The 27,581-nt window shown below is 30.0% G+C and overlaps 1 protein-coding gene across 2 annotated transcripts in view; it reads left to right on the top strand.

The window, feature by feature from the left end:
* The window catches only part of CSMD3 (CUB and Sushi multiple domains 3), a 1,575,929-nt gene that overhangs the window by 621,876 nt on the left and 926,472 nt on the right, over positions 1 to 27,581 (top strand). The window contains exon 7 of one of the 2 annotated variants that reach the window (XM_031954893.1): positions 17,037 to 17,348. The exons of the other annotated variant lie outside the window; for it this stretch is intronic. Within the exon in view, the coding sequence (XP_031810753.1) occupies positions 17,037 to 17,348 (312 nt within the window). The remainder of the gene's footprint in view (positions 1 to 17,036; positions 17,349 to 27,581) is intronic. 2 annotated transcript variants of the gene reach the window in all.

Raw genomic sequence — 27,581 nt, 5'->3', positions numbered from 1 at the left:
AAAATACCATGCTTTTGTCCTCTGATAGAAAGATACCCTAAAGAAATATGTATCTAATTTAAAAATGCAAAAACAATAATCTGTAGTGAAAGATACATGCTGACATTCCTCACAATAAAGAGACTCTTCTTTCTCTTGATCTCTGATAAGAATGGCAAGTGTTCCTTGCTTAATAAATATTTATCCAAGAATTACAAAGAATTTATGATGGTAAAACATGGAGACTGAATACACATTGAAGTATAATATTTTTCACTTTATTTTGTGGGGGGAGGGATAGGTGTTTTTATTCACAACATGATTAATATAGAAAAATGTTTTGTATAATTGCATATATATAATCTATATCGAATGGCTTACTATCTCAAAGAAAGATGTTAGGAAGGGAGGAGGAAAATTTAAAACTCATTTTTAATGAACATTAAATTTATTTTATTTATAATTAAAAAATAAGATGTTTAAAACAAAATAAATGTTTGTACAAATAACAAAGGAAGAAATCCAAATTATAATCCCTTTTGAGAAGAAAAGTATTATTCTTAGTTATAGATCTGGTAATCCAATTCAACAAATATATATGGAAGATGCTTTAAATTGATAATGGAGATAATGGAGTATATAGGCATAATTCTTTAGAAAAGGTGATAGGAAAGAAGAAAATAAGAATTTACACAGAACCTAAATGCCAGGCACTATGTTGAGTACATTAAAAATGAGATGTATTATTAGGTTCTAAACATAGGTGTGAATAATCTTTAAAAGTATAACAGTATATAGTCATAAGAAAGACCTGAACAAAGGAAAATTAGAGTTTGGAGAAGGGAGACTACTATTCTTTCTAGGATGATCTTGGAGTTCAGACTTTATGTGGTTGGCCAAATGAAGAAAGCAGTGTAAGTTAATGGCCAGTATAGTAACTTAACAAATGATAGAGTAAAGTAAAAATTGAGGTTGGAGAGAATGAAATAAGTAAACCTCATGCCATCATTACCTTTGTTATCATGACCTTTGTAACAACTGCTTTTCTTGTTGCCCCATTTCTAGGCAGATGAAAGAGAGATACTTCAAAGATGAGGTTTCCTAAAATGATTGTGGTTAGCTTCTTCAAAACCTCTAGCTACATCACCCACTCTCTCCCATCTGACCATAAAAGAAAGCTAATGACTCTATTTGTGCCTTTGTCTCATTCTCTCCACTGCCAAAAAAACTATGTTTCAGGAGTCATCTTTTCTTTTTCATGTACCCTCTTATTTCCCTACAGTTTCTTCTCATTAATCTAAAAACATGCTTAGGTTTCCTCAATTCTAAAACAAAACAAAACTTACCCTTGACCATTTTCCCCATCTAATTACCATAGGACCCTCTCCTCCTTTTATCAATTTCTTGAAAAAAATATTTACAACTGGAATGAACACTTTGACACTATCCTACTTATTTTCTTTTCAATCATTTACAAGCTGTCTTTCATCACTCTACTCAAACTATTTTCACAAATATCAAGAATGACTTTTAATTATTTTTTTATTGAACCTTCATTTTCCTAGACCTCTGTGCACCTTGTGGCATTGTTGACTATTTCTTCTTACTAAATAGTCAGTTGCTTCAGAAATACAAACTTTCTCTTTGTTTTTCCCTACTTCTCTAATAATTTTCTTCACCCTCTTTGCATTTTTTTTCCTGAATAGCAATGTAGTTGTTTCCCAAAGATCACTAGATCACTAGGTAAAGCTGGAATTTTTTTTTACAATCCCTGCTTTTATAATAACTATACTTTCCTAGAAAGTGATTCTCAGATTTCCATCTATAATCCACTTTTCTCTTCTAAGAAAGCTATGTGGTACAGTGGATGAAGCACTGAACCTGGTGATAGGAAGACCTGAATATATGTGACTCTAGGTTAGTCATATTCTTTTTACCTCAGTTTTGTCAACTGTGGTAAATCCCTCAGGACAAAAAGTGATAATATTTATAAAGCACCTAGCACTTAATAAATAAATTTAATTTATTAATTATTAATAAATGTTCCCCTCCTTTCCTTTCTTTCTTTTCTTTTTCTCTTCCTCCCTTTTCCTCCCTTTCATATGAAAATTAAATTATCAAAAAAGTAAATCTGGATTAAAATCATAGCTATACCCAGGGAAACTTGAGTTACTTACATAAGACAAAAACCTATGTAAATAATGTATTCCAAAAATATCTGTTTTGAGTATCTTTTGACTTTTCTTTCTGTTTTCCTGTGCTATGCACACCCTCAATATCCTGTTTTCTTTTTCCTCCCTAAGGTACCAAATGTTTTCAAGATGTCCCATTTCCTCCTTTTTGAGAAGAAAAAAAAAATTTAGAATTTTAGGTTTGGAAGCAATGAGTCAAAATTATGATTAGAGTTCCAGTTTTGTAATTCCTAACCTGGCATTCTTACCACTACACAACTTGCTATCTAATAAACAGATTCACATAATACCTTTAGTCATTTATCCCCCTGAAATGTAGTTCTGTCTTAATAGAAGATCCCCTAAAGCTGGCAATACTTGACCCAAGGAACAGAAATTTTAATAGTGATGTATTAATGGTATACCAACTGTAGAGGATGGTAGATTTATCAAGAGAAGGTCTTTCTTACTAGTTTGGAAATCATACCACATAAGTCAGCATCTACTCTGCCTTACGGAAGAAGGAAGATAGCCATACACAGTTTCTGCTTGAAAAGATAAGGGTTCCTTTGTAACATGTGAAAATATGACAATTTGTAACTCAAGGCAGATAAGGAAATAGAGGCAACAGAAGCTACAGCTAATTTTATAAGGTAAATAAGACCTTGAAAAAATCCTAAGAGCAAAGATATAACCTGTTTACACTCCTTGAGGCAGTAGATATACAGACTTGAGTCCAGATAATTTTATTCCAAAAAGGATTTTATAAAGGAATGAATAAATGAAAAAATTCTTCTACTATAGTAGAATATATATATATCAAGTATTTTGTCCCATCCATTCATTTAATGATATTTCTTAAATACCAATTGAGTATAGTGTGTATAGTTACATAATAGAGATGATTAAAATATATGCTTGTAATACGTATACATATAGAGCCATGTGGAAATGCATGTATATGTATTTTGCATGCATATATACATATATGCGTGTGTATATATGTATATGTTTGCATAGGCATGGGCATCAATATGCATGCATTCTCTTATTTCATTACTAACTTGGAATTCTAAAGAAGGAACTCTTTTCACTAAAGCAAAACCTTATCTACTCTATATTTTGTAGTGTTGCTTGCCAAATTACTTGAGCAACTGAGTAGTTATGTGACTTACCTAGAATTACATGGCTAGTGTGTCTCAGCCTGACAACAACCAAGAGACTTACTCTCTATTAACTATACATCTTAGTTAAATATAAAGGAGATAATTCATGGATCAAAGGGGACCAAAAAAAAAAAAAAAACCTACCTAAGAATATCTCTGAATCTCTGAATTCTTAATAACTGAAAGGAAAAGGAAAGTGATCCTACCTTAAATAAAAACTACTGATTAAATACACATATTTTAAAACAAAATAAAATAATACTCCTCTAAAATGGAAATTGTCCCAAGCATCTCATCCCAAAGAATGAGAAAAACTACTGTTGTGCTTTTAGTCAACACTTGCAAAAAAATAGGAGGAGAAAGACCTTCAAGGCTATTAAGCCAATAATAATGATCAAGAATTTCCTCCTTAAGTTAAATAATTGATCATACAGCTTTTTTATGATTTAAAAAAAAGGGAAATCACAACTAACCCCAGAGACAGCCATTTCCACTTCTGGGAAATTCTAATTATGAGGAAATTTATTAAGGTTACTAACCTAAATTTGTTTCTTTGAAGTTTCTGCACTGTTCCTAGTTCTGCTTTCTGATGCCAGCATAACCAGTTTAAACTGGCTTCTACATGCTGATCTTCTCACATACATGAAGGACATGATCATATCCTTTCCTTATTATCTCTCCAAATGTTCTGAGATCCTTTATTAGAATCTTAAAAAACTAGATGTTTATGCCTATATGAAACTTAATTCTCTTCTCTAAAATGTTACAATGATTCCCAACATATCTTCTTATTACCTAAGCTGTTCATTACCTTGGCTATACCGAAAAATGAGCTTTACCTATAGAAAGCATACAAGAAAAATAGAGTATTTTTCAGTAAAGGAAGGCTATGTGTCTTAATTCTATCCAATCCATGTCCTCATGAGTTACTGTAGCTTAAGTATTTTCATTTGGGAACATAAAAATCTTCTGTTTATAAGCTTCTCTAAACTTAATTTGTTAAACCAACCCTTATGCATGCAAACTATGGCTAACTGTTGAAGTTCATCCACTTTGATAGTCTTACTAGAGCTTGGGTTTCTTTCTTTTTTATCATAGTAAGTTTATGTATTTTTAACACAAATTGCTTTATGAATTATGTTGGGAGAGAAAAATAAGAACAAAAGGGAAAAACCATGGGAGAGATTTAAAAAAAAAAAAGTGAACATGTATTGATTAACATTCAGTCTCCATAGTTCTTTTTTTTAGATGCAAATAGAACTTCCTATCCCAAGACTATTGGGATTGCTTTGGATCACTGAATTACTGAGAAGAAACAAGCCTTTCATAGTTGATCATCATATATTTTTGGTGTTATTGTGAATAAAGTATTCTTGGTTCTGCTTGTTTCTCTCAGGATCAGTTCATGCAAATCTTTTCAGGCCTTTCTAAAATCAGCTTGTTCATCAATTTTTTATAGAACAATAATATTCCACTATTTTCATGTACCACAACTTATTCAGCCATTCCCCAATTGATGGGCATCCACTTACTTATTTTTCCATTTCTTTGTTACTACAAAAAGAGATGTTACAAACATTTTTTTGCATATGTGGGCCCTTTTCCCTCCTTTATGATTTCCTTGAGATACAGACTCAGAAATGGCACTGCTGGATCAAAGGTATTCACAGTTTTATAACCCTTTGGACATAATTCCAAATTGCTCTCCAGAATGGTTGGATCATTTCACTATTCCACCAACAATGTATCAGTGTCCTGGTTTTTGTACATACCCTCAAAATTTGTCATTATCCTTTCCTGTCATCTTAGTCAATCTGAGAGGTCTGGGTGGAACCTCAGAATTGTTTTAATTTGCATTTCTCTAATCAATAGTGATTTAGAACATTTTTTTTCACATAATTATAAAAGAGTAATTTTGTCATCTGGAAATTATCTATTTATGTCCAGTTTGGGCTTCTTTCAAACAATTCTAAAGAACCAAGCATCATGTCCATGCCAAGATGAAGCATTAAGAAAAGACTTTAATGGAGCATTTTGTTCTTGACCAACATTAATTTTTGATTGACAGAGAACGAGGCTTGAGGTTATTTACTCTTGTAAATATTCCATTTCCCATAGGCTAACTTTGTCAACAAAATAAAGCTGATTTTATTTAATATATTCCCCATGGAGGTCCAAGAAGGAGAGCAGGCTATAAAACATTCCTGTGGGATGGAAAACTTTCAGTAATTACAAACTGTTGTTTTAATAGTAGTGTGCTTCAGCACTCTATTAGGGTTATTAGGAAATCTCTGCCTATTGAGATTTTACCACAAATCTCTGAAGTTATGCATTATTTAATGGGGTAGCTATATGCAGCTCAATAACATAAGCATAACCATGGCTTTATATGATTACATGTCACAGAAATGTTTATCATGGATTCTGATGCATTTAATTATTTAAAAATATTTACGTGCAAGACATTCATTTATATTTATTTAAATTACAATTTCAGAACACAGAGGCATGTCTTGCATGTAAACAACATGGCATTTGAAAACAATTTATTAGATATTTATTTGACAATTGATCAATAATTCTTTGGTATCAATATGAATTTTTTAAAATTTGTGTTTATTTTATTAACATATAACTTTATTGCTAAACCATATTTTAATTTCTGTCTGAAGATTGTTTGTCAGTTGCAGATATATTTTCCTTTTTCTTTGCTTAATTTTTTGAGGACGAAAGCAGGGCAATTGGGGTTAAGTAACTTGCTCAGGACCACACAGCTAATAAGTGTTAAATGTCTCTACAAGGTCAATGCTCTACTCACTGCGCCATTTAGCTGTTATGCAATATATATATATATATATATATATATATATATATATATATATATTTAAGAAATTTCTAGGATTCCTTGAATGGTATAAACATGTTTTATCTAAAATGAATCAACATATATTTCATCTATATAATAGTTTGTATATGAAACTGTTCATTTCAAGAGGACAAAATCTCATGCCTTGCAATGGTCTGTCAGTTTTCACATACATGAATAAAAATTCAGGTGAATTCTGACTTCAAAAATTAAACAATTTATTAATTTTAAATTCAATAATTCTGAGTAAATTCTATTTGAATATGGCATTTCAAAATGCTTGTATTGAAGCATTTAATATTACTAGTATGTAGATGCACTCAAATGATTATTTGCCTAATAATCTAATTTTCCACAATTTGTTATTTTAAAATTCTGCTTGTTTTTGGCAGTTACTTCCATTCAACCAAAATTAATAAAATATGAAATATAACACATAAAACAGTATTATGACTTCCTAGAACTATTTTCTCTAGAGTTCTATATCTTTAAACTTCAAGATATCCCTAATTATAATCCTCGAAAATATCATCTTCTCAAAGATTTGAATAATAATCTATAAGCTTTGCCTTGGTTGATTCAGGTGACAGTGACCTGAAACAATTCTATTAATTTCTATTCATCCAGTGATCCCATTAGATGCAATTCTCTCTCTTCCTCCCTTCCCTCCTCTCTCTCTTCCTCTCTTCCTCCTTTCTCTCTCTCTCTCTGATTCTGTCTGTCTGTCTGTCTCTCTCTCTGTTTCTCTCTTTCTCTCTGCATGTATGTCTCTCTGTGTGTCTCTCTCTGTTTCCCTCTCTCCTTCCCTCCCTCCTTCCTTCTTTCTCCCTCTCTCCTTCCCTTCTACCATTCCTCCCCCTCCCCCCGTCTCTCTCTTATATGGGGTATAATATAATTGTACTGCTTACATAACAGGGCTGTTATAAGGAAAAGTTCCCCTCATGTTCCCAGAAATTAAGGGAAGTTGCAAAATGAGCCCATAAGAAAGGCACAGTTTTGAAGTATATTAGTCAGGGACAGACCCTAGAAGAGACCTTAAGAACCTCTTCCTCTCTCTGTCTCTTGCTCACTCAATAAAAAAAAAAAAATGTTTCAAGTGAAATAAAGAGGAATAAAGTAGACATTTGTATCAGTAAAGTCCTCTTGTAACAGGTGACACCTACATTATTCTTTGAAGGAAGCTAGGAATTTTTTGAAGAGGAGAGGTAGAGGTAATTAATTCCAGGCACAGGGCATCACTTTTCAAGGAAGTTTCCTTTTCAAAATTATGAGACCAGCTTAGTCATTTGCTCCCAATTTCAATTAAAATTAGTGGAGGAAGGAAATGGGTATATCTTAATTCGGAGTGGAAATGGTTCTTCTTCTTCTCTCACTTTAGACATAATGTTTTAAGAGATTCTAAAAATCACCTGGCAGGAAAGGGACCAGACCCTGAGATCCTTTCTCAAATTAAACTGACAAGAATTCCAACTCTACTGCAGAGAGCACAACTCAGTTGGGCTAACTATGTTGTTTGAATGCCAAATATATGTTTGCAAAAAAGATTATTTTATGGAGAATTCACACAGGGTAAATGCTCACAAGGTGATTAGGAAAAAGTGATATTCTGGATACCTTTAGCATACTCTACAGGTATATATTTTTTAAAAACTTTAAATCAACTGTATGACATGGGAGACATTAGCATAGGACCACACAGCATGGCATGGCCTCAAGAAAGAAAATGCTGTGCTATATGAGCAAGACAGAATTGAATTAACCCAAAAGAAATGTGAGATGCTCAAAATTAGAGAAGCTACTCCAAATGTTCATATGGACCATTTGTACCCAACCTGGTGTATAGCTTTCTGAGTTCATATTGGTTTTATCAGTCACAGTTGGATACATTGTAAATTAACTCTTAATGTAGTGATGTCATTTTGGTCCTCTCATAGAACAAAGGACACCAACCAACTATACTTTAGATAATTAAATTAGTTTATATGAAATATATCATTATTGACATTTTTTTCCTATATTTGTATATGGAAAGTGCTACAATTCTCCCTATACCCTTGAGAAAACTCAGGAACAAAGTGTTTCATATTATGTAGGCTAAAATAAGGTGTTTTCAGTGAATTTCTGCTGAACAATCATAATAATTTAATACTGTTAAGATGTGCTACTTTTGTCAACATTTTATACATTATTGAAGGAATGAATTAAGATAATCAGGTAAAATGAGTTCCAAACATTAAAATTCTGGAAAAATTCTAGCTATTATCATTTCTTCATAAAGATCTTCATACTACATATATTATTATCATTATATATGGGATTTCCATAGGAATTTTTTTTCACCTGAAATACTTTGCTAATTTCAATTTAATGATAACAAGCTTTATAAAACATACCAAAGTAAAATTAATTCAGAAGTAATTCAAATAAAGGGGCTTGGGCTAGATAACCTGTAGTGTTCTTTTCAACTCTAAAACTATGATCCAATAATTTGACTATTTACATGTCTTAATTAATTAAATATTAAAAAGGAATCATACATAATTTTGCATTGAAAGCTGGTCTTTGAGTCATGGACACTTGATTTCAAGTTCTTTCTCAGGCATGGTCTGGATGTGTTGCTATAGTGAAATTTAACCTCATTGTGGCTAAGGTATCTTTTTAGTAAAGTAAACTTTGAAACAGCTATCAGTCTCTAATTGTAGTAGTGATTTCCTCAATAAAAGCCCTCGTTAATTAAAATTTTCACAAGTATGTGGCAATATAAACTAAGTAAATATATTTTCATGATTTTCTAAGTATTTAACTTAGTTGGTGTATATGTGCTTACTAATAATCCAAATTAGAAAATACATTCATGGTAAATTGTTTTTTGTTACCAGATTTTTAAATGGTAAAATGCAATGTTCTTACCAATCTAAATTTAATACTAATTCTAATTTATGTATTTATTTATAATAATTAAACATGCTATAGTGAATAACTAATTTCCACTGAATAACTTAAAATACAAAGAAATATAGTATTCTAGCTATTTCAGAAGAAGTTATAAAAGTTTATTCCCGCTGCTAAAATAAATATATTTTAATGATGCTCATAGTAAAACTATTACAAAATATTATTTTATATGTAACTTAGAATAGCTGACCTTACTGTATTTTTATTGAAGTTATTATTTCCTACACTTTGTTTTCCTTACATGTACAAATTAGATTTACACAAAATCATACCTGAATACATGTATGTGTCAAAATAGCTAAATATCCTAAATTTTTCAGGCAAATGAGAAACATTCTTGTAATATCAGGTACCTTATTTGACAGAAATTAAATATATTTCTTAAAAATGATTACATCTATCTTTTTCTCTCATCAGGATTTCCCATGGAGAAATAAATAACTCCTTGAAAACAAAGTGCCAAGAGGAAATACATTATAGGATGGTAGTTACATGTACATGCATGCACACACATAGTTATTCATAACACCATTATCATTTAAGTTTGTTTTAAAAAGGAATAGGGATTTCCCCAATATGGGTATTTTAATCACTTATTCTTATATCCACTCTATGTTTTCAGATGTTCCTTTTGACTTGTGACTGAAAAAAAAAAACAAAAAAACAAAAACAAAAACCCTGAGGTTATACTCAGGGACAACCACAGAAACACAGAATTTGTAATATGGTAGAGTCTTCAATGGGCATCTCATCCAACATATATCCAAATGGACTAATGATCATCAGCCTCTATTGAAGCCCTTCTCTTCCCTATTTCTTAAGGCAGGCCATTCCACTTTTGACAGTTCTTAGTGTTAGGCAGATTTTTATTGTTGTTGTTTGTTTGTTTTAATGTTATTGAGCCTACATTGACCTTTTTTCTACTACTACCAATTATTCAAGATTTTGCCATTATAGACCCAAAGTACAAGCTTAATCATCTTCCTTTTCTTTGGGAAAGAAGATGCAATATAGATTTGAAGTATTTAAAATAATGAAGATATTACTTGCTCTTTGGTAGAGCTGAACCTAAGAATTACATTATTTCTACCAAAAGTAACTTTAACATCTCAGATGGGCCTGGAACTAGATCAATTTTTACTGAGGCTCTCAAGATAGCAGGTATTTCAGTAGCTGACCTATAGACAAACTAGCTGCTTTATCATACTAGAAATCAAAGTAAATTTTAATGATCTGAATTTTTTAAAATTGGGTTTAAAGTGAATTGAATCATACTTAATTTACATAATATCAATTCTTTCTCTCTTTTTTCATATTGGTAAGGGAATACAACATAGGAGAGTTCTTGACTTAGATTTAGGAAAAACTAGATTCAAATTCTTTTTCTGATATTTACTAGATGTATAATCATAGCAAACCATTTGACTTCAGTTTCCTTATCTGTAAAATGATGGTAGTGGAGGTGATGATCTCTGCATTCTCTTATAGCTCATATTTTTTTAATATTCCTTTTCTATGTATAACACAATTAATTTAAGGATTATATTTTTGAATAATTTATCTTATAGATATTTTCATATTCCTAATAGCAATATATGATCTGTATCAATATTGAGCTGATATGGAAAGTCAAAGGAAATAAATATTTCCAGAGATCTTATGCTATTTAAAAATAAATGATTATACTTTTTAAAGAGAAAAAAAACTTCTTTTCATGGTATTTTGACTGCAGATTGAATCAACGTGCATGATTTCACTGTTGAAACATTATAGCAGTGAGTTTCCATTGTTGTATGTTTTTAATTTTTGGTGACATAAAATGTAATGCTAAAAATAGAAAAGCCTTAAGAGAAAAGACCATCATAATCATCATCAGATTAAATAATTGTAATCTTGCAAATATTAAAATTCTAAGTAATTTTGTATCTCATAGTCATTCACATTTCACTTTTTTGAAGCATGATAATTTTTGTATCTTATTTTTAATAAGCATGCTTGGTACATGTCATTTTGGTTTCAATTTTATTTTGCAACAACTTGTGCTTGTGAATTTTAAGAAAATAAGTTTCATATGTGTTAAAACTGTAAATATCTTGGAAAGATATTTGATTAATTGATTTGATAGCAGAAATATTTTAATTTTTATTAGACTGTAAATACTTCTGTATTTTATTTAATTTCAAATGAATATCAATGTATTGGAATGTAAATTTATCCTCCTTACATTTGAATTTGCCTTTTGTAGTGTGTGATTTTTTTTTTGGATGATGCACTTATTATTGAAGTATGACTACAATTAACTGTTGTTAAAGAATTTTTATTTTTTTTAAATCAAGGATGAAAAATAAAACCTTAGTATTGATATACATACATTTAAAAATGCATAGCCATAGCAAATGCACAATAAAGCATAGATATTTTTTAGGCAAAGATTACAATTGTTTCAAGATGCTTGGTAGATTTTTGTGAAAATATTAAAATTGTGGTCTCCTCACAATGCCATTCGTTACAATTTTTATAGCCTATCCAGTCAATGATGGAATTGTTATCCACTTTAGGGAAATTCTAGCAGTATATACTTCACTATACATACAAAGGAGAATTATGTTACGATAGATAGAAAACTTAAGTCATTCATGAAAATCTGGCCTTCTATCTTACCTCTGTCATGTATCGGCTATGTAATTAGACCAGTCATTTAATTTTCCTGTGATGGATACAAGTCTTGTTAAATTGGATACAAATTGTTAAGACTATAAGTTGCGGTTTAGTTGCTGATCTACATTGGTAGAGAGAATTTCTACACTGCAACATTCCCTATACCAGTGAAAGCATAGACATGGATTAAAAAACAAAAAGCAAACAAACAAACAAATAAAAAAAACCCTTAAGATTATATAGTCATGAAACTGCTTCCCATCAGGTACAATAAAAAGTAAACTAAATTTGCTTCATTTTAGCCATGTTAATTGAATAATACCCACATTGCCCACATATAGATGTTATACAGAATGTTTAAAAGAAGACATTCTAAAGCTGTCTCTTCATTTATATAAAATTAATTTCTCAGTATGATTGCTAAACCCTACATTTTAGTACCAATTAGAATAATAATTTTTTTTCTTATTTAGGGTGGCAGAAGCTAACATTAATTTTCATACTCCTTGAAAGGGATATCATTGAAAACATTCTTCAAAAAATTATATTTAACATTGTTTAGTAGAATCTCTATTCTTTCATATCACTTTTTGAATGTTAGCTGTTGTACATAATACAATTTATGGTCTTTTCATTTGGTAATTTCACTATTTTATCAATAATCTAATATAAAGAAAACTATACCTTAGAAAATATTAAAGGATGATTTGGGTTTTCATGAAGAGCAAATGCCTTTTTTTTAACTAAATGGTAAATTCAAGCATTATGTTGAAGTCACTGACTGAGTCCATGACAGATAGATGAGCACAATGCTGAATGATCTATTGAACATGGTTATAGGCAAGAAGGAAAGAGGAATTGATATTTTTGTTGGGAATTTGAATTTAAATTTTATTTCTTCCAAATCTGCAGTTCTGGATTTTTTTCACAGTATCCCTAAATCTATGTCACTTGCACCTAGAATTTTTGGACACTGGGTTTTGGTTAGTAGCAGATACTACTTTGCCTTCCTGGTAGTGTCAACTAAAGAAGAAAGATAACTCTATTATCAACTCTCTGATAGTTTAGACTTAAAGATTCATAAAGATTTTGAACCACTGTGGGCCAGACTTGGGTCTAATTTGGCAGGCCATAGTGCAATGCTGAGACCTAAATCTGTGCTTACAACTCAGTTCCTCAACTAAATCTTAAGTCAGTAGATATTCTAACGTTTCTGATATAATTAGAATGGCTTCAGGAATACCCCCCCCAAAAAAAACAAAACAAAACAAAACAAAACAAAACAAAACTGAACAGCTGTTCAGTTTACTTAGGTTGGCTCATTGAGGATTTGGAGTATATTAATGTTGACTGAATGCCATGTCAGGGAAACTGCTTTAACTTCTTATGAGCTTTGTTCTTAGCCACATTATCCTCCCTAACAACATGATTTATTTAGTTGTACATTTTAAAGATTCTTCCCCTTCTTCTTTCTGTAGACAATCTGAAATTAAGATGTCAACTTGTATGCCTTATCAGTCTTTAACATCTCTACATCTCCCCCACAATTGTGATAATGATAAGCCTTCAGGGGAGAGAAATATTGACAGAATATATTTTTATACTTATTTAACTTATTCTGAAACCATCATTCGAAGATCAACTTATCATGCTTTAAATAAATGATCAGTTCATTGGACTATCAATATTAACATCCTAGAATGATAATATTCAAATAAATTTGGTAAGAATATATTAGACAAATTCTATAGCACCACATCTGACATATATTGACTATGTGAACTTAAACAAGTCATTTAACTTCTCAGTATACTTTTAGAAAATTCTCTGGGCTTTGATTTGCAGCATCTAACCTGTGTTTTTTGATAGAAATTGCTCATACCAGAAAAACCATAGGTTTAATCCCCAAAAATATGAATAAATAAATCTATGTGAATATACATTTTTACTGAATCTATGATTTCACTAATGGACACATATATAGACATACCTATTTCATACTTATTTAGAGCTAAAAGTGTCCTTATCAGTCATCAACTACAATGTTCCAGTTTACAGATGAGAATAGAGTATCTAAAGGACTTACATATACCCAAATTTACTCAGATAACAAGGGTCAGTCAAGATTATCAAGTTTAGGGAGTAAAACCTTAGTAAAGTAAATTAGTTTCATATTTTCATCATAACTACCTAATCTTTGAGTTTAAAATAAATATGAAAGGAGTTGATTCTAATATTTACAAAATAATATAGGAAAATACCAATGTATTTAATTTGTTAGCACAAATTAAAGTAAAAGTATAACAGATTAAAGGTCTCTCTAACTTTTCAGGAAGACTAGGAAGTAAATAAGCTCTATTTTTATTCACATCAAGCTATTGAAATAACATTAGTCTTCAAAGCTAGATGAGGGCTATTATTAAAAGTTTTGTTTTGTATTAAGAAATATTGCATTAAATTAAATACTAGTAGATTACTAGAACAGCAATAAAGAAAATCACAAGAAATGTACAGAGATAGATTAACTTTATGATAAGGGTGAGGGATAACAAAAAAGATTCATTGCTACTTTGATATCCTTTCAATGTCATGAGAAAATGAGGAAGGCTCTCCTGAATGTTGAGTGGATTCTCAGGAGCAAACTCATGGGATCACTTAAACAAGAATGGAATAAGATGAGTAGTTATGGATGAGTTGCAATCTGTATCGCTGAAGTAAATATCCAAATTGATTTGATCATGGATCCATTTGAGTATTAGTCAATTTAAGACATCACATATTATACTGGGTTTGTAATGACAACAAACATTTACATACTGCTTTAAAATTTATAAGTTGTCATATATACTTAACCACATTTATTAATAGCAATAAGCCTCACAGACCATTCTGTAATACAGATATAAATATTTTTATCCCTATTTTAAAGATTAGGAAACTAAAAAAGATTAAATAATTTGCTTAGGGTTATATAATTAATAAAGAACAAAGAAAGAATTTGAATCTGGGGCCTTTTTGATTTAAAGTTCAAATCTCTATTAATTGAATGATCCCATCATTCTGATTGTATCACAGCCCTCTAAAAATTACAATTCTTAAAGTTGAAATACACACACACACACACACACACACACACACACACACACACATTGTAATTTCAATTTCAAGCACTGAGGCCTATATGGTAATATGTGTCAAAGTTACTTGGGTTAATCTCTCTCTCTCAGTGAGGGCAGTTTTGACACAAATGGGTGCACTTTCCTTTACAGCATGGCATGTATGTGTTTTTTTTTTTTTTTTTTGTATGATAGTTTTACTGCATCCAGCTATACTCCAGGACCCAGAATAGAGTAAGTTTTTCAGAACACTGCCAGATTATTTTCTAATATAGAATTTTTCTCTGACTGAATGGTTAGAATACCCTTATGTCTCTTGGTCTAAAACATGTACTTACATACAGAGAAAAGAATTTTACAAGACAGTTTATTGAGAAGGCAGGTATATAAAACATAGAACATTGGCTTAAAAATACTCAGAAATCTTCTGTCTCTGAACCAACTGTTGTACCTAATTAGTGGCTGCAGGTTGAAAATTCAATAATAGTTTTTCCTTGTTAAACATTTTAGCTATCAAGATAATTTAAAACATATTCACATTCAGTTTTAAGATTCCATTAAAAACTACATTTTTTTTGTATTACATAAGAATTTGATTATCCACAATCAAGTACAGTTTTTAATAGATTATTAAATACGGGGGAGGGTAGAGAAGAAAAAAAAATCCTTGCCTTTGTGCTATTAATGAAAATTCAAAATTATTTTGAATTCTTAAAAAGCTGAGGTATGTGGATCAATTTGTTTCCTACTTAGCTATTTTGGAATATAGTTGAATCGCTTGGAAGTTTCTTGATAATTTGTTATTAATCCATTTGTACCAATGAAACTTCTGGAATTGCCAACTATGATTTGTTAGTGGTTTCAGAGCATGAACAAATTAATATATTTTTGATGAAAAAGTTGAATAATCTGCTTTGGTCAAACCTTTCCAAATAATTAATGAAATTATATACATGAATATGAAAATCTGCTCATGGATCTGGGATCCCAGTGATACGGAAATCCCTTCCAAAGATTCAACTCACATTCTAATTATGCCTACCTATTCTATGTAACTTCTGTCTGTGTCCTCTCAAATATATCTGTTGTGATTGCATGTTTTTTTTTTTAACTCATTAAATGAAAACAGCACTAATTCAAAAACCTTCACTTCTACCACAATTTTTTTCTCAGTATTCATTTTGTTCCCTAAATATATATAGCATCAAAGCTAGCTATTTATATAGTTCTATACCAATGACTTTATGAATATGGAAACACTGTAACTATTAAAGCAGGCATTCTTAGCAGTTTTTATTTCCTGAACCCTTTGGACCTAGTAAAGTCTATACAGGCTTTTTTTTTTTAGAATGAAGAGTTTAAAAGCATAGAATAAAGTATAAAATAAGTAAAACAAAATTAATTATATTTAAATGTTTTTACATCAAAGTATTCAAAGGAGAAAATATTATGGATACCATATGAAGAAATTCTGTCAGTTTCCTAGTTCAATGAGAATTAAGTGACATCCATGTTCAGTATTAATTCATGTCATTAATAGGACTTAAAATAAAGTTGTACGACTTCCAGGGCAGTCCTTTATTTACTATGTGACTATTGCCTTCTATATATTTATAAAGCGTGGTTATTTCAAAGTTGCTTCCCTATTTGCATTTTCCCCATCCTTCACTTTTTTTCTTGTTTAACACACAAAAAAAGATGTTATGATTTTTTTTTCAGTAATTAAGGAGAGACATAGGATTTTCAAAACATATTTGAAGAAAAGTGTGGTATCATAATTGTTCTGTCAAAATTCTGCCTTTGATAGGTGTTGGTTACTAAAAGAGTTTGTTGGCAAAGAAGGAGGGGGAAAGTTTAGAGCTATTTTGAAAAATAAAAAAAAATTCATTGTTTTCTGTTCAGTATATTAAAATGTGGTGTATATATGTGCAATATCCATGAGTCTACTAACAACTTAACAAATCTGGTAATTTGTGCATTTTAATAAAGTGCCATTGTTTTGCATCTCCATGTTGATTGTCCTTAAGGTAATGGAAGGAGATTTAATCTATTAAACTGCTCAGAAATTAAAAAAAAAATAAATTTAAAAGAAAAAGTTAGCATCTAGTGCTACTGTGTCCCACAGGTTCTTCTACCTTGACCCACACTTCCTCCACTGGTGAGTTAGAGGAGCATATTGCGACTGCCACTGATGCTATTGCTGTTGCTAGCACATCTGCAGATGTTACTGCATCCAATGTGACAGCTGTCACCATCCCTAGACTTTCTGAGGAACAGCGAGTGCAAGTGACAAGCCTCAGAAATACAGGTCTGGACCCCAACACATCCAAGGACGGGCTCTTTCTTCATCAAGCAGATACACAAAGTACAAGGAGAAGACCAAGAAATGCTGAGCAGATAGAAAGAACTAAAGAACATGCAGTTGTTACTCATAGAGGTATTGGATGTTATTTTACTTGTGCCCATTTAGTTATTAGCCAAAACTATGATTTTCTAATGATCCAGATTAGAGAATCAAGATCACAAAAGAGGGCTGAGATGAAGGAAGTTAAAGAAAGTGTACATACAAAGTCTTACAAACAACAAGAGTAGGAAGCTATGGGAAAAAAAACAAAAACAAATATTTAATCAGAGATTAATGATAATTTAGGATCTACAATCTGATCATATATTTAAAAGTAGATAAGAGAGCCAGAGAAAAAGAACAACTTTAAAAAAGTAGTTAACTTGTTGTCAAGTCCATCAAGTAACAATACTGTGTTATTTTTGTTTATAACAATTGACATACTGATAACTAATTGTGAAGAATTATTTCCCTAAGAGTAATGTTAAAATCATTTCTACTTGGAAGCCAAAGCTGGCTTACAAATATTTTCAGTTGTCATATTTTAAGGCAAGTTCAGTGTCTAGTACACATATTTTGACATTACACACTGCAAAATATGTGTCAGAAGTGTCTCACATAGGCATCTGATTTTCTTCTGCTATATGAAAGCTACTTAAACAAATATAAAACAAAACTATAATTTAGTTGAAAATTTAATGAATGTAGATCCTGATGGTAGTTTTAACACACATTTGAATTTTCTATCCAAATTTCCTCTTTCTTCTGTCTACCATATATCATATTGAAGATAAAATCCTTTAGTTTGAAGAGACATTGTCCATTCTTTGTCCCTCTAGTTCTTTAAAAATAACATTCTTAATTTAAAATTCCTTTTTATGGACCACAAATGCTTGAGAATTTTATTACAGAAAGTTTATATTGTTAATCTAACTCAGCTTTTTAAATTGATCACTTTAAAATAATTGTAGATACATTAAAAAATTATTATTTCACTTAAATTACACAAATAATATAGAAAATTAGAAAAATGACACATAGAAACATATATGTGTATATAAAATTATCAATGGATGCATACCTAGAAATTTAATTGAAAAAAAATTTCTAATCAAGAATGTCTATTTGTTTCCCAAATCATAATCATATTTAATGTTAAATCAGATAAATCTTCAGTTTTAGTACAAATTCCATAATAAAGGATAATGTATAATTTTTGCATGTTACATGTATATGTCATGCATAGATATCATGTATAGCTATATATTATTTTAAAGTAAGAACTAAGAAAGAAAAATTTTTCTACAAGCCCATTGCAAATCATATAGAGATATCTCAGAAACTCATTTCTAGCCATAAATATTTGCAATAAAATTCTACTTTCCATCTCCTTTATGAGAAACTTTTTGCAAGGGCTCCATGCTAAGACATTCTAATATACTTTCTTTTCATTCTTTATTCTGTTCCCACCATATTTTTCTTTCCATCCAAATACATGGATATTTCAACATTTCAGATTTAAAAGTTACTTTGATTTGCTTTATATCAGAAGATTTTTAATAATGGTAGAAATCTAGGTTTAAATCATGATTTGTTTATGAAGGGAAAGAGTGGGACTTAGTTTAGATAGTTCTTGCTATTTATGGCCAATACAAAATCATAACTGAAAAGTGACCATTTTTATTGTAAATTTTTAACTTGGAAATTGAAGGTGATAAAGTACAAATATTTTTAATGTGTTTCAGGGTAAATGAAAATATCAGAAAAACATAAATTTTGTTGCTGACTGAATTAGCTGCCATTTGATAAAATTTCCTATTTGAGAATACCAGAGAATACCATTTTAGTTCATGTTGTGAGTGTTGTCATGATGGGGGTGGGGAAGAAAATATAGATTGAGAAAAAGGAAAAATAGTTTTTGTTTGCTAATTGGAAGAGGAAAGTTAAATCTGAGAAAATGTAAGTAGATAAACATGAATATCAATTTAGAATATAGATGTATTATGAATATAATTTCCAAGATTAGTCAGGTTTCCTATTTAATTATATTCATCACCTCCCCAAATAATGTTAATTCATTTTCTGTATTGCAGTCTTTACCTTTTTCCAGGAATATATATTTTATTTTAACTTCCTTAGAGATAACTACCCTTTAGTCATTTAAGAAATTACTATGTACATATTCCTTGAGATAATTTGAGCACCTTTTTAGCTCTTTGAAAATAAAACAATTTAAAACTTATTATTGTGCTTATTGATAAAAATGTTAAATGATTTACTTTTTAAGTCTCTCAAACTGTACAGTTTTACAAACTAAATAACTTCAATTTTTCTTCTATAACTGCTTGACAGGAATTTCTGGGTGACATAATTAGGATTAACTATAAAATTAATTTCAAGGAAACTATTTCTAAGTATAATTGAATTAAAGAAAATTCCCTTTTTGTGCCACATGAAAAGAAAGCAATAGTTTTTTGGCAATGAAGATTTTCTATTTCAGCAAGAAAACTCTTCATTTCCTCTTGACAGACATTAATTAAGGATCTATTCTATGTAAAATATTGTGATAGAAATTTGGGATATAAAGACACATAAAAAGATACAGAGAGACAAAAAAGAGAGAGAAAGAAAAAGAGAGACAGAGATAGAGAAACAGAAACAAAGACAAAAACAGCAACAGCGAGACAGATACTAAAACAGAAACAGACAGAGACACAAAGAGAAGATGTGGAGAGAGGGAAAGAGGGTGCAAGTGAATTGTTTAGTCAGAAATTTGTAAACACAAAGGTCTACAATATTTAAGATCAATTTAGATAGTGTGATATTTTAGAATATAATTTTTCTAATAACATTTAATTTAAATAAGTATAATATTTTGCAAACTTTAAAGCACTATGGCAATTTCAGCTGTTATTCCCTTGTTTTTGTTATTTTGTTTAATGATTTTTTTCAGTCATGTTTGACTCTTTCCTAGCAAAAATTTTGGAGTTGATTGTCATTTCCTTCTCCTATTTATTTTATAGATGAGGAAATGAGAAAATCAAGGTAAAGTGATATGTCCATGGTTAGAAGTTGAGGTCAGATTTAAACTCAGAAAGACAAGTCTTCCTGACTCCAGGTTTAGCACTCTATTCACTGTGCAACTTTGCTGCCTCATTACTATGTTTACACATGTCATCAAATATTTACTGATAACTAAATATCCACCTTAATAGAGAAATATATCTAAATAATAAAGCTGATTTTTTCATGTTTTGTAAGTACCTAAGTATTATTGTAAATTCCTTAATTGTAAAAGTTCTTTAATTATTAATAAAAACTACCTTATTTGATTGACCTTAAATTTTACATTAACTTCCATACTTGGACAAAATAGCAACATATAGTTTATAGAATCCATGCTGCATCTGTGGCATCAAGATTTGATGTGCCAGTCTCTTCTTAATCTGTCAGTATCCCAAGGAAATCTCAAAGATTATAAATTAAAGATTAGTACTATACTAAGAAAGTATCAAAAAGAATGCTTTGCAGTGATTTAATCAGGACTCTGTGGAGCTGGAAATTTCTACTCTCACGATGAAATAGCATCACCTCAGATCACCTCAGTGCAAAAACAAAATAGAAAGCATCTCCTGACCAATAGTTTGAAAATAAATGTATTTAAACTGAAATAGATTAGACAAAAGATAGAGTATCTGCTATATCCTGAGGAAGCCCTCTCAGTTTATAAGAACATGCTAGAGCTTTCTTCTTTCTCAGTGCTCATGGTTATATGACCATGGGGAGTAGAATCTTTGTAGAAAACTTTTGTAATTTTTAATAAAAACATATCTACTTAAACTTAAATTTGAATAATTCATTTTTGAAGACTATACTATCAGGGGTTTATTTTTCATTAACTAATTTGATAGTTGTTTTACATAATGTGAATTTTTCCTACTTAGATGAATTCCTTTATATATTTCCACCTAAAGAAATTCAAATATTCCATAAACTTTTAAAATTATGTTTCTTAATAGATATTTTATTTAATATTGCTTTTTGTTCAATGATAAGAAAGTTTGATAATTTTTTCATGCCAAATTGCTGTTATTAATATTTATATGAATATTATTTTATATAGTTTGGCTTATTTTTGGCAGCATAATTAATAGCTGATCACGTCAATATGTTGTACCAGATTTTTTTTTTTAAATTGAATTTGGAATTTTTATAAGTATTTTTAATTAGGTGTTTAAAATAAATTTTACATTTTTTTTCATTTTTGGGAAGAGTTATCTTCATTTATATACATATATGTATGAATGTTTATATGTTACTAGAAGCAAAAGGAAAGTTAAATATTTTTATAAATATAGCTGTAGATGTTTTCCCTTGAATGTGCCTTCTTACAGAAGGATATCTGGAAACAAATTGATTTCTCTTTTATGTTCCTGTCTCTTAAAATAAGACAAACCTAAGGTTTTTTGATTTTTTATATTATATTACAATCTCAACACTGGATCTCTAGCTCTATCTCAGAGGGTTGCTGTGAGGAAAGGACTTTGTATGTTATTGTTTTAAGTAGTTTGCAAAATGGAGCAAATAGATGGTTTAATGGATAAGGTAGGGGCTCAGAAGGACATGAACTCAAATTTTACCTCAGACATTCCCTTATTGACCCCCAAAAAAAACGTGTAATCATTTGTTTTTAATCTGATTTATGATACTGATAAACTTAAATGATAACACATTAATATATTAAATATTTAGGTCTATAAGTTTGTTCAACTATTTTCAATATCAAGAGGCAGTATAATGTAATGAAATGAAAGTTGGCCTTGGAGTCAGGAATACTGCTTCAAGTCCTACTTTTGACCCTTGATATCTGTGCAGCTGAAAACAAATGCTTTAATCATCTGTAGTGATTAAAAAGAAAAGTTTTGATATCAAGTAAAAAGTTAATAATGGTTAAAATAACTGTCTCAAAACCATTTTAGTATTATTCCTAGTAAGGACTACATGCATATAAAATCCAACACATAAAAAAACTCCATCATGATTGTCATTACTGTTAAAAGCTTTTATTAAGCTTTTAGATTGATAATTTTGTTGTTCTTGTTGCGACTGCTGCTGTTTCTGCTGTTGCCATTGTTGTTGTCTTTGTTGTTGTCATTGTTGCTGTTTTCTGTGGCATGTGTATGATAGTGTATTTAGACACAGATGTAAAAAGCTATGCAATCATTTATGTATTTAGCATTATATCTAATATCTATGATTAACCAAAAGTAAGTGTAAGACAAAGACATAGAAAAATACATAGGCAAAGCCATAGATTATTTGCCTTTCTAAATCTGGTTACCACACATTTTACTTAAATTTTTTGATCATACAAGTAATATTATTCCTACTTTGTTAATGCATTTTAGAGATAATATAGAATCCTCAAACATGGTTTTAGAATTTCAGTCTGTAGACTTCCAGTTTTGTGATCTTTACCAAATATACTAGGTTCCCATCATTTCTTAAAAAGAATAGTTTGAAAGATAAATCAATCACCCACAAAATGGTCATGTTAACATCCATTGCAACTTCAGTGGACTCCAAAGAAGTCCTAGATAAACATAGATTGAAATCTTTAGAAATATGAAGTAATACATTTTTAGTATTTTTTTATTTTTAGTATAGTATAGTAATACTAATGCCAGAAGCTTATATTTCTAATGTTGTTTTGAATCTAAAAGTGAAAACTGAAGATGTCCTGATATATTGCAAATAAAATGTTCTCATGTATTGCAAAATTAATATATATTTATCCATAAAACCCAACATTTAAAAAAACACATTTTAATACTCAATTAAATAACTTGATATTTAGTTAATTCTAATACAATAACATGAATTGTGTATGTTTATGTGTATATATTTGGGATAAGCAGTTTAAGTCAATATGTAGAGTTACGCAAGAAGAAATGTAAGTGGGCTGTCCTTTTGTGTTTTACCCATAGTAGACACTAAATGCCTATTAAATTGACTTTTTTTGTTTAATTGCAGCATTCTTTTAATGCTTTTAAATTTCTCCTAAAATAAATATTTGCTTTATAAAAATTCTAATATTCTAGTGTTGTTGGTAAAAAGAAAGAGGGGAAAAAGGGAGAATGAGGAGGACAAAGGGAGAATGAAGAGGACAAAGAGTAATGATCTTTGAAGAATAAGCAAGTATCCCTCAAGGAGCAGTAGAAAGGGCACAGTTGGTATAACCAGACTATAACGTATACTGAATAAGAAATGCATGTAAGTGTGTCTGTATGTATGTATATATGCACACATATATATGATTTGTAGATATATTTTAACTTATTACATATATTAAATTCTATTTAGTCTACAAAATTATAGCTTAAATATTTCCTAAATGGAAGAATATTTTACTCATTGAAGCAGATAGCAAATTCTATACATTATATATTAAGAGATGTTTTTTTTTTACTTGATTTGACTAAAATAATTACACACTAGAGACATTTGCCTTATGGAATTTCTCATAATTTCACTCTAGAATTAATTGGTCCTCAGATTCCTGTTTTCCATTAACAGGAAGATACTTGTAGATTTCCCTTCCTGATAGGATCAGCTTGGAAGAGTACATAATATATTCTATTAGTAGCCTTTTATTGTCTATTATAACTTTCATATCAAGGCACTGAGGTGGCACAGTTGATAGAGTTCTGGACTTGAACTCAGGAAAATATAAGTTAAAATCCACCCTTAAATACCCAATAGCTATGTGACTCTGGGGAAATCACTTAACTTTGCTTAACTCACTTAATTCAATTTCTCCATTTGTAAAATGAGTTGGAGAAAGAAATGACGAGTCACTTCACTTTGTGAAGAAACCTCCAAATCACAAAGAGTCAGATATGAGTAAAATGATGAAGAAACAATAAGCCTTCATATCAGAATGAATCATCTTAAATGGGTAGTTATAGGAAACAAAATCAACCACATTCTCCTGATATATGTTACCTAGGCTAATATGTTCTCATTCTTTTAGGTGCATATCACTGAGTCACAGAAACAAAAGTATTTAGTCTGGCAACTGTGTGTGTGTGTGTGTGTGTGTGTGTGTGTATACACATAAATTAAAAAAATGCAAAACCAAAAACAAATAATAACATCCAAGTTTGCAGTGTTGTATATAGACATTACAATAGGGTTCTTTCATAAAAAAAAAAAAAAAAAAAAAAAAAAAAAAAAAAAAAAAAAAAAAAAAAAAACATTCCCCAATAAAACAGGAACACAACCAAGAGAAACTGCTTGCTGATTTATTTTATGGTAATTAATAAACTATAAATAAAGTCTAGGAGTGAGGCAGTGCTACTAAGGAGTACTGACCTTGAAGTAAAGAAGAACCTGGGTTCATATAACACTCTGACATATACTAGTTATGTAAGTTATATAACTTTTCTGAGCTTTATTTTCCTCACTTGCATAATAGACACTACAGTGTTTGACACCTTATACAGAATTATCAGGAGCAATTAAAACAATAGATAAAATACTTTACAGAGTTTAAAGTTACAATTACATGCCAATTAATAGAAATCATACTTATTGCCTTATCTATTTAACAGATCAATCATTTGTGATAATTTTCAGAATTGTTATTAAAAATGCTATCTGACTTCCTATTCCCTAACCCCAATGTTTTTGTTCATATAAACCCAACAATCTACCTGACATAGATATAAAAATACTGCTTTTAAACTTCTTTTTAATCTGTTGTAGCTTCCCAGACAGAAGATTACAACCTTCCCTACTTGTACATTAGGACTCTTTTCTTGTCTTTTGCCTTCTTTCACATCAAAATGATCAGCCCTTTAACAATATCCTTAGCATTAGCTTGTAGTAGTGATTTCACTAAAATATTACTTTTAATGAAATAGTTTCTTTTGTATTCTAGCCTTGCTGAAGAATCTCCACTAAAGGCAATAGAAAGATAGTAAAGGTCACTTTTAAATATTTTTTAAATGAATAAAATAGCTTTAACCATATCCCTATCACCTTAAATCAAAACACTAAACTATTAAAATAACCCCAAATAACAAATTTTATTTCTGTTGCTTATATATATTTGTGTCTACCAGTCTCTGGTGAAAGTGTTAGAGAAGCTAATAGTGTAGATGAGAAAATCAGCAAGGGCTGATTGCCCTATCAAATATTCATTGAAATTGTACAGTGGACATTTCCTTCTAAATTTAATATTCTAAAACACGTCTCAAGCCCACAGAAAAACAAACATTGCCATTTATATAATTAATATTTTGTTTTTTTAAAGGACATCCAATTTATCCTTCATTTATAAATTAAGAATAATCATCTTTTCGAATTTAATATACAGAGTGAATACAAGGATCAAATTCCCAGAAAAAATGCTGGCTACTTTGCAAACCTCCAGATTAACAGATATCCAATTGCCTTTTATCACCTAAAACAAAAATGAAAATTTTGCATCTAAGGTCCATTTTGGCTCAAAGAAGTAATTTTAGTATATATGATATAATTAAAATTTAAATCTCAAATATCAATAGAATAGTGAATAATAACCATTTTTCTTTTTCAATGTTTTTAAAAGGTAAAATAAGTAAGTACATTTAATAAGAAAGTTGATCCTAAATGTGTATTTTATCAATATTGTTTCATTATTTGCTTTAAGTTTCAATAGTACTGGGACAGAAGGTGGCTCTTGGATAGAGCAGTGGTCATGGAGTTAAGAAGATTTCAGTTCAAATGCAACCTCAGACCCTTGAAACTTACTAGCTATGTGATCCTGGACAAGTCACTTATCCCCAACTGCCTCACCAAAAAAAAAAAAAAAAAAAGTTTCAATAGTATACTTGTCAACAATGAGTTATTTTAAGAAATTATTTGCAGCATATATATATTACACATTTTATCATACTGAAAAGACTAATTTGCTTCCTTACACTAATTTACCACAACTACACAGGTTTATGAAAGTAATACTCTTCTTTTTTTTTTTTTTTTTTTTTTACTTAATATCTCTTTTGTTTGCCCTTTTTATATATTGTTTAGCCCAAGAGGAAAGCAAAGTCGTAAAGATTAGAATTTTCTTGCTAATCTATGAAGAACAGAGAGCTTAACAGGATTTAAACAGAAGCATTTTTAACCATCTGTTATTTTTGTGATAATATTAATTCACTGCACTTTATTTCTCTTTTCTGATAACAGCATATCTGGAATTTCAATAAGAATTCTAGCCAGGGTCAGGTAGGTTAGCAATATACTTAGAATTCTTTGTATCATACTATATAGGACTAGTCATTAAACAAGGAAATTTCTCATAAGGGAAAATGCTTAGACCTTTATAGTAAGCTTTCCAGGGCAAGGCTCTGAGGAATTTTTTTTTATTATTTTTATTATATGAAAGACTTCTGAAAAAAAGATAATTTCTTAAGTTATTCCATAGTATGCCTATGTAGAGAAAAGTACAGGTTAGGAAAAAGTTCTACATTTGAGTCTGTCCTTTATCAGCTTAACTGTGTAGCCTTGGATGAGACATTGAATGTCTTCAAATGAAATTTGTAAAATAGTATTAATAACACTTAAACTACCCTTTCTACTGATTTGTTGTGGGAATCAAATGTAAAAAAAAACATAAATCGTATAGCACTATATTAATGTCAGCTCCTAAAAAAGGAGTAAAAATAGAGTAAAATACTTCTCTTAATAGACTTACTTAGATTTCTGCATTATTTTCCTTTAAATGTTTGATTCTTCCTTTTTAATGATTAAATATATTGCTGTTTTCATTTTTAGTTTTTGACTGGTCACTATGATTGCTTAGCTTTAAAAAAAATCCATATTATTTTTACCCAGAATTCCACAGATAGTAAATGTGATCATGGGGGGAGGAAGGTCATCATATGTAATATTTCATATACTTATATTCAATGTGAAAATTGATTATTATAAAACTACAACTAAATGTTATCATTACATTTACTATTTTTCACAAATAATGCTCAAATGCTCAAAGATCACTGTTTTGTTGATAAAAGGAATGTCCCTAATTTATCTTGTACTCCTAATTAGAAAAAAAAGCAAATAATCATATCTACTTTATTATATCATATATTCTCAAAATCCTTATTGATTTTATGCTTCCTTCCTAACTCTACTTTGTAGCTACATTTTGGTTGAAGTGTTACATTAGGTTAAAGGCATTTATTACTTTCATACCTTTTGATGGAATTTTAGTACCTGCAAATAAGAAGGGTGTGGGGGTACCTAGACTTATAAGTAGTGATGGAACTTCCTACTGTA

The sequence above is a fragment of the Sarcophilus harrisii genome, chromosome 1 (genome assembly GCF_902635505.1).
Source record: "Sarcophilus harrisii chromosome 1, mSarHar1.11, whole genome shotgun sequence".
Classification (NCBI taxonomy): domain Eukaryota; kingdom Metazoa; phylum Chordata; class Mammalia; order Dasyuromorphia; family Dasyuridae; genus Sarcophilus; species Sarcophilus harrisii.
The sequence above is the reverse complement of the archived record's forward strand: the minus strand, read 5'-3'. Positions and strand labels throughout refer to the sequence as shown.